The following is a 15,555-nucleotide window of genomic DNA, read 5'->3' as shown; positions in this document are numbered from 1 at the left end:
CGACCGACCCGACTTTTTCATTGGTAAAATCCGTAAACCAACAAATTAAAAAACCCTGGCCTTAATGTACATTTGTACATTTTCTGATATTTCCTTATCTTTGAAATTCATATTTTAATATGGTTTTCAGATTTGCTTTAAGAAATTATACATGAAATGAATTTCACCTAAAATGAATTTTGATAAAATTCAAGAATTGACATTGATGTGTGAGCTTGTTTCACATGAACTTGTAAAAAAATTTCAATTAACAAAGACAAATTGATATGAGCAATATTATACAATTACTGTCTTTTGATGAGGTAAATGTGTGGTTTTATTGACTTTTGAAAAACTGATATTCACTAAGGCCAACGGCCGAAGTGAATATCAGTTTTTCAAAAGTCAATTAAACCACATATTTACCGAAACAAAAGACAGTAAATGTTTTATTCCATATTCCGAGAGAAATGAATGTAATGGAAAATATTTACCAAAACCAATTGTACATCAAACGTTTTTTACCAAAATTTTACATGTAAAAGCATGCGACGTTTTACGTGGTGAATATCCTTTTCCGCAGGTGAATATGCTTATTTATTCAAAATCCCATTCATATAGAAAAACCTACAAATATTATATCAATATGGAATAATTTCTTTTATTCATATGTTAAATTTATTAAATGGAAAAACAGTGCTACTATGAGTGTACGAGTTACATATCTTTATATATCTTTAATCAATATGCTAGTGTTTGGTTTTATTGTGTACAAGTCAATAAACTTCAGTTCATATGATGATGTACAAGTTAATTAAATAAACGTGTGTCAGTGTTAAAATGTACAAGTTTTAAAAATAAATTTAAGGATCATATCTTAGTGTTATAAAGTTCAAGTTCATTGAATTTTATCTATGTCAGAGCAAAGTAGTTCATGAACTTAGGTTTGTGTCAGTGTTCTAATGTACTAGTTAATAAACTTTAGTGCACATGTCAGTGTTTGAGTGTATAAGTTGTTTCACTTATCAGTGTTAAGTTGTGCAAGTTGTTTTACTTTACTGCACATGTTAGTAGTGTTGGAGAGTACAAGTTGATTTACTGTAGTGCACATGTCAGTGTTGGAGTGTATAAGTTGCTTTTATGTAGTGTACATGTCAGTGTTGGAGTGTACAAGTTGTTTTACTTAAGTGTACATGTTGATGAATGCAAGTCTATCAGTGCTAGATTGACAAGTTGATTGATTTTAGTCCATATGTTGTAAGTGTGAATAAATTTACTAATTTGAAATGATAGTTCCTGAATGTAAAAATATCTTTGGTTTAAATTTGAAATAAGAGTTGCAATATTTGGTGTAGACATGTTATGTAGTTGTTTACATTTCACTTTATCCTCTGTAAACAAGGTTTATAAAAATAAGAGAAGAATGTATTAATTATTGTTATCAATATAAAGAGTAACCAAAGGACAAGCTGTGAACTTATATGCAATATATATAGAGTGCAGCTTATGATAATTGAAAAACAAATACACAAAAAAATAAAAATAGACCAAAACAAGAAAAACTTTAACATTGACCAATGTACCATGAAAATGAGGTCAAGGTCAGATGTTGCCAGACAGAAATATACATCTTAGTCATTCCAGACATGATATATAGTTTACCTATTGCTTGTAGTACTGGAAAAATATACCAAAACACAAAAACTTGAAATTGACCAATGAACCATGAAAATTAGGCTAAGGTCAGATGATACCTGCCAGACAGACATGTACACCTATAGTCATTCCATACACCAAATACAGTTGACATATTGCTTGTAGTACTTGAAAAACCTACCCAAACACAAAAACATTACATTGATCAATGAACCAAGAAATTGAGGTTAAGGTCAGATGAAACCTGCCAGACTGATATGAACCCATAACATTCATTCCATACACCACATATAGTAAACCTACTCCATTAGGATGGTTTAAAATAATAAAGGAAGCCAAATGATGGCAACAGTTCATAAGGCCTACTGGGCCAAGGAAGCCAAAAATTAAAGTAACAAGTGGATGCATGAAGATGTTGGAGATTCTCAATTACATTTCTATCTAAGTTAAAAAATGCTCTTATAATTATTGGTAAATCATGCAAATTCACTAAAAACTGAATTGTTTTTGCTTGCAAGTTAATTTATATTGTCTTCTTTTTCAGACTATTAAGCTGACATTTTAAGAAAAATATGACTTCTATCATTAATCCAATATTTCTACATTCAAAAGCTCCTCAAAAGCAAATTTGTGCTTTATATTCAGAAACAACAGAAATTCTTTCGATTTATAATTGGGATGTAAAGAAAGGATATTGCTCTGACCTACAGTTGATATTTCAATAGCAATTTTACATGTATTCACTTAATCATGAAAACCTTGAAGACATTTAAATGAACATTTTCAACCAAGACATGCTATATAACCTTGAAGAAACAAAGCAACATTTCTTCAAAGAACAAAATTGTTTTGAACATATAGATTTCTTACATTAACATCACTATTTAGGAATCTGGGACACTTGAATTATTGAAGTCGTACAACAATCACTGTTACTTTTGTAGACAATTTCTATTGTGACATCAATTTCTTTACAGGAACGGGTGTCATATAAAAAAGAGATGTGGTATGATTGCCAATGAGACAACTCTCCACAAGAGACCAAATGACACAGAAACTAAACAGCCATAGGTCACTGTAAGACCGTCAAAAATGAGCAAAGCCCATACCCATGTAATGGTGGACAAAATGCAATAAGGTTGATTGTTTAACTTAAAATTGCTCAAAACTGTACTAGTGACCCCAACATCATTAAAAATATTATTTTAATGTGTATCTTTGTGGGTGTTTTTATAAATTGTAATGTAAGAATTGAATTAATACATGTCTTTAAGATAATTTATTTTTCTCAACTTCAAATATTGATAGTCCTTCACCAGACAGTCCAATTGTTAATCTGAAAGTAGAAAAATAAATATTTAAATATGCACATACATTTTGTATTTGATTTGTCTATATAAAATAATAAAGCAAATTGGGTTTGGTGAAAGATAAATAGTACATTTTCTTCTGGGAAATCTTACATAGTACACACAACATGTAACTGATTTGACACAAATAAGCAAATTCTGTAAGAATAATGCTGTGTTTACTTTTTAATTTAACACTCATAACATCACTGTAATATTAACACTGAACAGAACATTTGACAAAAACAAATAATTTAACAAGCCTAGGAAGACCTATTTTTCACATAATATGTAATAAAGTGTGTCATTCAAATTGAATATTAAAGATGATTGCGTGATATCGGTTTTGCTCATTGTTGAAGGACGTATGGTGACCTATAGTTGCTATCTTTGTCGTTATTTGGTCTGTTGGAGAGTTGTCTCATTGGCAATAATACCACAATCTTTTCATTTTTAAATGTGAAATTCAAACTGAACATTATTTAATCATTGATTTTTTCTACTGATTTTAATCTTCAAATTTATATTTTTCCAACCTATTTTCATTCTGCCATAACTCCATATGTAATATATCAGGTACATTGACAAATCTGCACCATACCATTGACATCTAAAATAATAAATAATAGCATGTAACTACATATTGAGATCAATTCATAATACCATATATCTATAGACATCCATGAAGCAAAGTCAGTAGTTCATCTATAATGATCATAATTGTAACACGAAGGACAAGCGCAATTGTGTGTGCACTGTCCTGTTTTAATATGCGTACAATAAATTTACTAAAATACAAAACAACATGATAATTACAGACAAACCTGCAATAAAGGTTATCTCTTTTAAAGCAAAGACTTGTTTGGTTGGGTCACTCTTCTCTTGTCCAGCTATAGCATTGTATAGTAATATGATGCATGAACTCCTGAAGATTATTAGTGCATGTTTGTTTTACCATGGAAGTAATATTGAAAGGAATAACATCGTCGTCATTTCAAAGGTTTCATCTGCGTTACCGCCCATCTTTCAATAACTTGTTAATTGGTTAAATATCTGGCATGGAAGTTGATTCTCCGCATGTGATCGATCAAATCACTGACACTTATCGGTCATTTTCGTGTTCACGGAGAACTACGAACAGACATGTTTTGTCGTTTATACGTGCGAAGTAACCCAAATAGTCCATTTGTTACATTCTGTTGATGTACGCTGCCGAAAAGAGTCATTCGTTCAATTTTTATTTTAGTCCAATTTTTCCCTATTTTTGGGTAGTTTGATCATAATAGTTTAAACCGACAGTATCACATACGAAATTGGAGAACAAGATTGTGTCATTTCAATTTTAATATTTACAGACAGTTAAAAAAACATTTCCGTAAGTTAAGAAGATGATTGTAAAAAAAAATATGTTTGGACCCCCTTTATTAAATACGAAAAATCTAAATCCTTCGTGTATTTATAGTCAATTAAAATATTCACAATTCTAAACGGTTCTATCCTTCAATTTAAGTTCTTGATACATAAACTAATTTGTGTAAAAAGGAATTTACCGTAAGACAGATAGATTCCAGCCCATTTCGTCGGTTTGTTATAATTTTTGCTGTATAGCTTATTATATTAATACAAGCATTCCACAATAATATATATTTACGAAAATATTATCCCCATTTTAGTTGTCCAGTTTCAATAATGCAATCAATAACATTTATGACATATACATAAATTTAGAATACTTGAAGGTAAATATTCTTTTATTCAATCTCGATTAACTTTGCACATTTCAACAGTAAAAAAATCTATGCCTACATTTGCCTACATTATTTTGTTAAACATCATGTGAAACCTGATCGATTCATCGGTATTTATCTGTTTAACTTGGGATCCGCTTTTCACCGGAAAATACTTTTAGGACAGTTTAAAACAAACGGTAAAAAGCAAAAATATGCTAAATTAAATACAATTTTCCATGTTAAACTGCTGTAGTTTGAACAATTTTCGTCCGTTTTTCAAGTTTTTTTTACATCATACGACTTCATCTGAAGGCAGAGGTTTTATATGATACAGCTCCACCTTCTTATTAATAAACCTCGGATTTCACACAGGTACTTTAAAATTACCTGACTCGATAAAATCATGTGACTGATAAGAAATTGCAGATGCCATTTTACAACCGCTGTATCACAGATAGTAACCAAAGGGGTCTTACCGCTGAGACTATAATTGGATAAAATCATATGACTTTAGTACAGGGCTCTACAGGCCGTTAATACATGCTAATTACTCGATGTTATTCCTTTTAAATATTACTTCCATGGTTTTACCAATCATACTTTTGGAAATCTGGTTTACAGATTTGCATGAAATTTTATTGTCTTTTTAATGTAGTGATTTACAAATTTGCAGAAAATCTTAGACTTATATGTTGATTTTAGGGAAATGTCCTTAAAAAAACGCCATGTTGTAGCTTATTTAGCAACATTTGCTTTTTCACTCCAGCCGTATTCAAATACTGCTAGCAACTGCCACATTATATGATGTTTGCTACACTCCAATAAGATGTCTTATGTTCATGCATGGTTCACTGCAAGGTGCTCTTTTCAAAACTAATAAATTTGAAAATTTCTTGGAACAATTATGATAAAATAAATTATCTAAATAGTACATCTATTTCTATATTTTTGTATGTTATTGTGTTATCTATAAGTGTACTTTTGTGGGTTTTAATTAAGAGCACTATAAAATTCTTACCTCAGGTTCAGAATCTTGAAAACATACATCCCATAAACACAATCTCTGGTCCACTGATGCTGTTAGAACCTTTGTCTCATTAATTATCTCTACACCTGTAAATAGTTATATAGAAATATGTTTTTTACTAAAGGGACCTTTTTGTGGATTAAAATTGACATTGAATACGGAAACACCATTTGTATGTGAATTTAAATTTGTGGTTTGTTACATTTAACACAACAAAATCACTATAAACCATGTCTTGCAATTGGCATAAAATTTTGTGTTTGCAACCAAATTTGTATCCTAAAAAAATATTGACCCAGTTAAATCAAAGTGATGGAAATCACTCATGGAAAGATTAGAAGAGTAGTTTGAATTATTTCATATTAAGGTATGGTGGGGAAAAATGAACATTTATAAAGCACTATTGCTGAAAATTGCATTTACAGCAGGTCTTTAGAAGGAAACTTGCTTTTCCAGTATGAGGATAAAATGAGCTCAAATTAAATAATATGGGTCTCTTAATTTGCACAATTTCATTTAAATTGCAGTTTATATCTTATTGAAATTGTGTTTCAAAAAAACAAAAAAAATGCAAAAATTCTTCTAGTAAATGTTACCAACTATCCTTGTAAGACATAAATCTGGACCAACAGCTTAAAACTTTAAAGTGTCAACAAAAAAAATTGAAAAATGTTGTTATGGGGCATTTTGTAAGTTGAAACAGGTTATAGGGCATTGAAGATTAAAAGTTTTAGAGTGCCATTTGATCAATTTTTAAAGTATTTTTCAACACAGGGCATTGAAAAAATGTACTTTTTCAACATAAACCAATTAAAAAACTTATCTTATTGAAATGTGGATTCTTTCTTGATTGCAAAAATATATATTCACTTCTAATAAAAATTCAAATGACTAAAATAGACATAATGATTGATGGGAAATAAACTAATAAACAATGGTTTGTTATAATTAAAAGTTTTAAAATTTTTAAACTGTTTCAAGCCAATTCCTGATAAAAAAAAAAGTGTACTAATTTAATTGTTGATTAACTACAGATGATTATTGGAAATTCATCAAGTAAATTATAGGCCTTACTTGAATACCTTTTTTTTATTCACATTTATATTCATATTTCATTTTTTTTTTAAGATCTTGTTAATCCATTAATCATTTATCTTTCAGATATAATTTACAGAATCACTTTATGTAATGTAGATCAAAAGTAATTAACAATAAATAAATCTATTATCCTTATAAATATCAAACATCTAATATACACATTTGTGTATTCAATTATGAGGTCAAATACTTGTGTATTAAGAATTATATTGAGTGGTCTGTATAATTACGTAAGACTGAGGTTGATAGGTAATGTGGTCAATTTGATTGGCAGTTTAGGAGGTGGGGCATTGTAATTAAAGGTTCACTTTGTCTATGATTGTTTAGTGATAATGACAGTTGTCAGTCATACTAGTTGAATCAATACCCAGTTACCTAATCAAAATGTTTTTTAAAAGCCTGTACATCAACACACCTTAATGACATACATTCTTGAATGAACTGCTCCAATAATATACCCAGTTTTTTTCAGTTTATATGTGTATTATGTGCACATACATCAGAATCATAGGGAACTATATTTTAGTGTGAATACATTTAGTAACAGTAGCTAACCTGTCCTGTTGTTAGGGAGGCTGGTGTCTAAGTAAAGATTTAGAACAAGTTCTAATCTTTCCAAAAACTAGATGTGATAAAGCGATATGAATGGCCCCGTCTAAAAAATTGAAAAATCTGCAATTTCAATAGCACATGTGGACACAAACATGATGGTAGTCTCTCACATATCAAGAATCAGCTCAAAATCTTGAGGTGTATAGAAAAAAGTCTGTATAACTGGTGATTTCAAAAATTTATCATAGTCCAAAGCCCAAAATTACAGCAAAAATTAGCTGAGCGAAACGAAACTTACACTTGATATGTAACTCATCATGGGTGACTCACATACCAAAAATCAGCCCAATATCTTAAAGCGTTTAGAAAAAAAGTCTGTATAACCATGATTTTCAACAATTTATCGATGTCCTAAGCCCATAATTTCGGCAAAAATTAGAGAGGCGGAACGAAACTTAAACTTCATCTGTAACTCATCATGGTTAACTCACATACCAAAAATCAGCCCAATATCTGAAGGCATTTAGAAACATGAATGTGTCCATAGTACACGGATGGCCCACTCACACTATCATTTTCTATGTTTAGAGGACCATGAAATTGGGGTAAAACTCTAATTTGGCATTAAAATTGATAGATCATACCATAGGGAACATGTATACTAAGTTTCAAGTTTATTGGACTTCAACTTCATCCAAGACTACATTGAACCAAAAACTTTAACCTGAAACTTGCACTATCATTTTCTATGTTCAGTGGACCATCAAATTGGGATAAAAACTAATTTGGCATTAAAATTAGAAAGATCATATCATAGGGAATACTGACAACTTCGTTGCAGGGCCATAAAAAAGCTTAACTAAGAGATTTAACTTTCTATACAGATTGAATCCTTATGTGGACTAGTTACTGTGCATATCCTAAAGCCTTTATCCCTTTTTCCTTGATTGTGACCTAATGAATTATTACATGCCTGATGGTTTGTATTTATATGAGCTACACGACAAGTGCCACATCTGAAGCAGGATCTGCTTACCCTTCCAGAGCACTGGATATCACCCCAGGTGCCACATCTGGAGCAGGATCTGCTTACCCTTCCAGAGCACTGGATATCACCCCAGGTGCCACATCTGAAGCAGGATCTGCTTACCCTTCCAGAGCACTGGATATCACCCCAGGTGCCACATCTGGAGCAGGATCTGCTTACCATTCCAGAGTACTGGATATCACCCCAGGTTTTTTGCAAAATTCCCACTGCTTATTCTTTAGTTTTCTATGGTGTGTTATGTGAACTCTTGTTTTGAGTTTTTTGCCATGGCATTGTAGTTTGTTTTGAATTATGAGTTTGGATATCCTTTTGGTATCTCTAGCCTCTTTTTCACAATACCCTAAAATGTTTTAACAAAATGCAGTTTGATTTCATCTCTACAAATTGATCATGTGGCATACAAACAATTATGATCTTCACCTGTAATTTGAGCAGCATGAGCAGACAGCTGTTGACATTTTCCTTCAAGTTTTATACTGTTGTTGTCTTGTAATGATATCACAGATATGACCAAGACATTGTCATCTCCTCCACTCGCTATCATCAACCTACCATCTGTAATTATATCAAATATATTTTGTATATCAATCTACTATCTATATATCAATTTTGGTTCTAAGCATTGTGTATGAGTTACATAAACTTTGGATGAGGCAATTTTAAGTTAGAGTGTGGAAACAAAAATGGAAAGATGGACAGAAAGGCGGGAGAACAGACAGAAATAATAATAATATACCATCTGACTACTTCCTGTTGAGAAAACTATCCAAATTTAAAGTGAACATAATCAATTCAGTTGCACTTTGCTTTCTGAAGATGCAAATATTTTAAATACATTCTTATCATTAAAGTTGAGAAAAGAATTAAAATAAAAACTATGAATATAACTCACCTTGTAACTGTAAAGAACTTAATCCATTAACTCCAGACTGATGACTAGGTATCACAAATACTGGTTCACAAGACTTGTCCTCTACACTATTGTCTCTATTGCTACTAATAGGGTCTTTATCAAAACATTTCTCTCCTTCAGAGCTAGTACTGAATATAACTTTATTCTCACTGTTAGTTAATGTATCCACTTTATCCACATTAGTTATGCTTGTGCATTTTGAATCTAATGTAGAGGCATCTTTGAAATTTGATAAATGTGTACCATTAAATTGATTGTTTTCTACATTTTCTTCTACCATTATTGTATTTGATATTATAAATGACATAAGTAATTTAGAAATATCCCACAATGCAATTCTTCCATCAGTTCCTGCTGATAAGAATAATAACTGCCGGCTTCCATTTGTTGAGGAAACAAATGTATGAGTTATCCTGAGTACACAATGATCATGAAAAGAAGAGTAGTATAATGGTATCAAATCCTTAGATGTCTCGCTGAATATGAAAAACCTAATAAAAATGAAAAAAACTATATATCTTATGGAAAATAACATCTACCTTCATGTAAATTAGGACATATAGAGTAGACATCAATGAGCAGCAACTCAATGATTAAAGCATTAAGAGATCAACAGCTATAATGTCTTCAATCAATATCTAAACAATACATCAGACGCCACCTTTTACATTATTTGTATGAAGTATTCACATATCAAATGAACGTATCTTACAATTTTGTCCATTTATTAATAATTCCATTTACAAATGAACATAATAATTTGTAAATATAGCAAGTATAATGATATTTTGATGGTACTGAAAATTCATAAACTTTTGCCTGCTTTTAGTATAACAATTGTCGCAAAATTGACAAAAAAATGTGTGAGATTACCCATTATTATTGTAATTTCTAGAAATGCTGCAATGCTGCATAAAATTAATGTTGTGAAATTCAAAATGTGAGTTTCATTTTAGTAACACCTATGAAATTTAACAATGATTAAACAAAATTCCTAATTTAAAATAGATTTTACCTGACATAGCCATCAGAACATGCAGCTCCTACAACATAGAGATGACCAGGAGCGTCTGCAACAATATCCTGTAAAGACAGTACACACAAGTCCATAATCCTCGTCTCTGGATTTGAACGGAAAGATTTGGCTTTCTTCTGTTTTCTTGTTAACCATTCCTCATTCAAATGACATGACTTTAAAGTTTGAACTGAAGTTTTGATATCACAAATGTCAGCCTCTTTCTGGATTAAAATCCTAGAAACCACAAGTTGTGCCCTAGCACCTCCAGTAAAAACAAGATGGCCTCCATGAATGTTTGAAACACAGCTTGCCATACACTTTACATTTGAAATATGATCCCTGAGAGTATGAAGACTTGAAAGCTTTAAAATTCCTTTTTCATTATCTGCATCACAATTAAGGAAAACAAAAATTTATAATCTTAATAATATTTTCATATATTTTGAATTTTTCAAATTTTAACCTGCAGTTGTTGGCACTGATTTAATTAATATTTAGATAGTTTATACAGACACAAAGAGATCATGTATGAATAAACCCTGCAATTTTAATCTACTTCCAGACCCCTCGCTAACATATTTGTTAAGTCAATTCTACTGACATACAATTTCGGCAAACATTTATAAATGTTGAGAAAACAATATCTCATTAAATCATAGGAAGGATACAAGTCAAACTAGAGATAAGAACTGTTGTATCTTCACTGCAGGTTATAATAATATCACATGGTTTGCAGTCTGAAAATATAAAATAAAATTAATCAATCAGTGTAATCCTCAATAACAAGGAACATCTAAGAGCCTGAATAACTCACTTAGTAAAGATATCATATTTTTATATTTATTCAGTTTCAATTTTGCATTGCACAGTTGGAAGAAAAATTTGGTGTGAAAATTAGGTAACTGCTGAAGAGACTGAAATTATACTGAGCAAACGTTTGGGATAGTCTGAATGAGACAGAGACAGATGACCACTGAAACAAGGTGCCCATTCAGGCAAGTTTTACTGTACCATAAATAAGTTTCCACATACATATTCCAACATATTTTCATATTTTGGACCTTTGAGGGTTAATTTAGCATATATTACATTCAATGTGTTTTTAAATTATCAACAACCTGATCTGACTCACACAAACAAAATTGTCTTAATGATTTAAAAAAATTCTGCTTACCAAATTCAGTTGAATATAAATGTTTTATACAAGTAGTCTCCCTTCCATGTAAACTTTCCTAGAAAGAAAAGAAAGAGATATAAATCTTTTTATGCCCCATTTATAGGCATTATATTTTCTGGTCTGTGCCTCCTTTCGTACGTCTGTTTGTCTGTATGTTTGTTCCTCTCCAGCTTAAAGTTTTTGGTCAAGGTAGTTTTTGATGAAGTTGAAGTTCATTCAACTTGAAACTTTGTACACATGTTCCCTATGATATGATAATGTAAAATTAGAGATTTTACCCCTTTTTTGAGTTCTTCTGAACATAGAAAGTGATAGTGCGGATAGGGCATCCGTGTACCAAGGGACACATTCTTGTTAATTAAATATTTTGACCAATAAAAGAAATGCAAAATATCATTTCAAGTCATATACGTTTTTCCCAAACAAACTAGGCCCAATAATTGATTCCTAAATCTAAATAGTGTTTGTCTTGAATCTATAGATATTTATACATATATAATCTGAACAGAGAATTTAAATAATCTATCCTACCTTCAATATAAATTGATTTGTGTGAAGATCTGTATTACACAGAACAACATCCCTCACTTTCAGGTATACAAAAGATATTTTGTCTTGATTGATCTGACAATCCCATGTCCTATGTCCTCCACCACATGGTATCTTGACCAGTTTCTGGTTGTTGTTCACACTAAACAATATAAAACTGTCCTGAAGTAAACAAATAAAAATATAGCTGAAAAGATGTGGGGTATACATCAAGGTTACATCAACCTAACAACACAAACATCAACAACAATCTTTTGAGTTTGAGCTAGAACTGCTTAAATTCAGAAACTCAATATTAATTATTTTGTAGATATATCTGATGTCCAAGAGTATGAATGTTGTCTTATATCATTTATGCAAATAATTTTCAATATGGAATAGATATATTGCAAATACTGCTCAACAATTAAAGAGAAACTTATTTCAATGAACAGTTTTTATGATGAAACATGAAGTTCCTATATTATACTGTACTATAGTGAATAACCAACAGACAGTTTCTAGGAAAATATGAATAAACATCGTTTTTTTCTACTTACTGATTGAAAGCCATAGATATAAATATCTCCATCAGATCGTAGTTCAAGTTTATCTAACCAATCAAATCCTTTGAATACCTAAACAAACAAATTCATAAGGAATAATAAATATTTATACTGCATCTATCACGTACAACGGGCTGTCGACAAGTTGAATTTTGCATTTGAGTTTATTTCTTTCTGCCATGTGTACAAAGAAGGTGTTGTTGGTGTGCTGTCAATGGTAGATAAATGGTGTCATTTGTATTTCTGTCGTCTGTAGTATAGAGAATACGCCAATTTATATTGGTTTATATATATGGCTCAGTGGGAAACAATTCGCTTTATCTTAATTTTGTTTCATAGTATCTAATCATGTCCTTTTACTATGTTTTTCCTCAGGGTAACAATCAGCTCTATCATTCTCTCATGTGTTTTATATACAATATGTGCTAAAGACCTTTGAAACCTCTAAATATCTTAATTTATTGGTCAAATATTTTGATTTTTGATCAACAGACTATTTTTTTTTCAATAAAAACAGCTTTCTCCATTTGTTTTCATAATGAAGTCCTTAGAATTGATAAATACATAAGCAGTTGCTCAGTATGTTGACTTTCATGCATATGTTTTCATTTCAAACTTTTTTTCTTTAAACAGGGTCTGTTATTTTGTTTTTTAATGTTTTATACGATTTAACAAATAAAAGATAAAGATTTAATTAGATATATTCCAACTTTATACCCTGTTGCTGTTGAGCAGCTGTAGTTGCCCATTATCTATTGTGAATTGCCTGTAATGGCCATCACGTCCTGCTGTGTAAATACTGTCGTCTGCAGAACAAATATCTGTTACCCCAGTTTTTCCATGTATCTTCCAAAAACTCTGTACTGGATCCAAATACTGTAAAAATAACTTCAAAGTTAGCCAGTTTGTATTGATATTACAAAGAATGATTACTAACCATGTATGTAATCCCTGCTTCACATATGAGTAAAACGGCATGGGCAAGTCTATTTAATGAGAGAATCTATACTCTAAAAAGTTTATTCGAGGCAAAACAGGTTAAATCCTTCATGTGTTGTCACATTTGAATATGTTTTTCATGTATGGTATCAAACCTTAGATCATTCAATACTGGACATCATTGAAAGATTAACTTACCTACTCAACTGAGAAAATATAGCAACAGAATTGTTTCAATTATTTCTCAGAGAACAGTTTTTTTTCAAAATGACAGGATTGAAAAATAAAACTCATACATTTATTTCATATGAATAATCTGCAATGATAATTTGAAAGTAGTATTGCAGATAGACTACCTGTTTAACTTGTTCTCCCCATTTGTAAACATGGATTGTTCCAGCTCTATCTCCACAGATTAGACTCTTTCTATCAGTGCTGAGTGTCACAGCAGACACCCATCTTTGTTTACAAGATGGCAAGGTAAATGTCTGTATCAAATTCATCGTAGCAACACCATTTTCTACGGATGACAATTCATAACAATGCTGTAATGATATATAGGTATTATTTAACATTTGCCTCTCTTCTTAAGAAAATATATGAAGCATTGTTAAATACTGTAGACAGATTATTTTACTTTTGTCATGAAACTGTAGAGAATGAAACTAGATCTTTTATAACCAGTACATGAACAAGGTGACCATTAAGGCAGGTTTTACTGTACTTACAATAAGTCCGTCTGGTCCAGTGGTTAACAAAAGATCTTCTGACAGTCAGTGGATAGAGAGTACTTTCCCTTTATAGATATCAACATACTTACAATAAGTCCGTCTGGTCCAGTGGTTAACAAAAGATCTTCTGACAGCCAGTGGATAGTGAGTACTTTCCCTTTATAGATATCAACATACTTACAATAAGTCCGTCTGGTCCAGTGGTTAACAAAAGATCTTCTGACAGCCAGTGGATAGAGAGTACTTTCCCTTTATAGATATCCACATACTTACAATAAGTCCGTCTGGTCCAGTGGTTAACAAAAGATCTTCTGACAGCCAGTGGATAGTGAGTACTTTCCCTTTATAGATATCCACATACTTACAATAAGTCCGTCTGGTCCAGTGGTTAACAAAAGATCTTCTGACAGCCAGTGGATAGAGAGTACTTTCCCTTTATAGATATCAACATACTTACAATAAGTCCGTCTGGTCCAGTGGTTAACAAAAGATCTTCTGACAGCCAGTGGATAGTGAGTACTTTCCCTTTATAGATATCAACATACTTACAATAAGTCCGTCTGGTCCAGTGGTTAACAAGAGATCTTCTGACAGCCAGTGGATAGAGAGTACTTTCCCTTTAAAGATATCAACATACTTACAATAAGTCCGTCTGGTCCAGTGGTTAACAAAAGATCTTCTGACAGCCAGTGGATAGAGAGTACTTTCCCTTTATAGATATCAACATACTTACAATAAGTCCGTCTGGTCCAGTGGTTAACAAAAGATCTTCTGACAGCCAGTGGATAGAGAGTACTTTCCCTTTATAGATATCAACATACTTACAATAAGTCCGTCTGGTCCAGTGGTTAACAAAAGATCTTCTGACAGCCAGTGGATAGTGAGTACTTTCCCTTTATAGATATCAACATACTTACAATAAGTCCGTCTGGTCCAGTGGTTAACAAGAGATCTTCTGATAGCCAGTGGATAGAGAGTACTTTCCCTTTATAGATATCAACATACTTACAATAAGTCCGTCTGGTCCAGTGGTTAACAAAAGATCTTCTGACAGCCAGTGGATAGAGAGTACTTTCCCTTTATAGATATCAACATACTTACAAATGTACAATAAGTCCGTCTGGTCCAGTGGTTAACAAAAGATCTTCTGATAGCCAGTGGATAGAGAGTACTTTCCCTTTATAGATATCAACATACTTACAAATGTACAATAAGTCCGTCTGGTCCAGTGGTTAACAAAAGAT

At 31.6% G+C, this 15,555-nt stretch overlaps 1 protein-coding gene across 3 annotated transcripts in view; it reads right to left on the bottom strand.

The window, feature by feature from the left end:
* Positions 1-2,899: 2,899 nt before the first annotated feature.
* LOC139511366 (tRNA (34-2'-O)-methyltransferase regulator WDR6-like) overlaps positions 2,900-15,555 on the bottom strand; it is a 28,234-nt gene continuing 15,578 nt past the window's right edge. For all 3 annotated transcript variants that reach the window (XM_071298028.1, XM_071298029.1, XM_071298030.1), the window contains exons 14-25: positions 13,937-14,125; positions 13,359-13,517; positions 12,636-12,713; positions 12,079-12,258; positions 11,545-11,602; positions 11,039-11,107; positions 10,368-10,755; positions 9,332-9,843; positions 8,860-8,994; positions 5,733-5,827; positions 3,521-3,594; positions 2,900-2,971 (exon numbers count right to left, since the gene is read on the bottom strand). In XM_071298028.1, the coding sequence (XP_071154129.1) occupies positions 2,905-2,971; positions 3,521-3,594; positions 5,733-5,827; positions 8,860-8,994; positions 9,332-9,843; positions 10,368-10,755; positions 11,039-11,107; positions 11,545-11,602; positions 12,079-12,258; positions 12,636-12,713; positions 13,359-13,517; positions 13,937-14,125 (2,004 nt within the window). In that variant the 3' untranslated portion in view covers positions 2,900-2,904. The remainder of the gene's footprint in view (positions 2,972-3,520; positions 3,595-5,732; positions 5,828-8,859; positions 8,995-9,331; positions 9,844-10,367; positions 10,756-11,038; positions 11,108-11,544; positions 11,603-12,078; positions 12,259-12,635; positions 12,714-13,358; positions 13,518-13,936; positions 14,126-15,555) is intronic.

This window comes from Mytilus edulis, chromosome 2 (assembly GCF_963676685.1).
Source record: "Mytilus edulis chromosome 2, xbMytEdul2.2, whole genome shotgun sequence".
Classification (NCBI taxonomy): domain Eukaryota; kingdom Metazoa; phylum Mollusca; class Bivalvia; order Mytilida; family Mytilidae; genus Mytilus; species Mytilus edulis.
The sequence above is the reverse complement of the archived record's forward strand: the minus strand, read 5'-3'. Positions and strand labels throughout refer to the sequence as shown.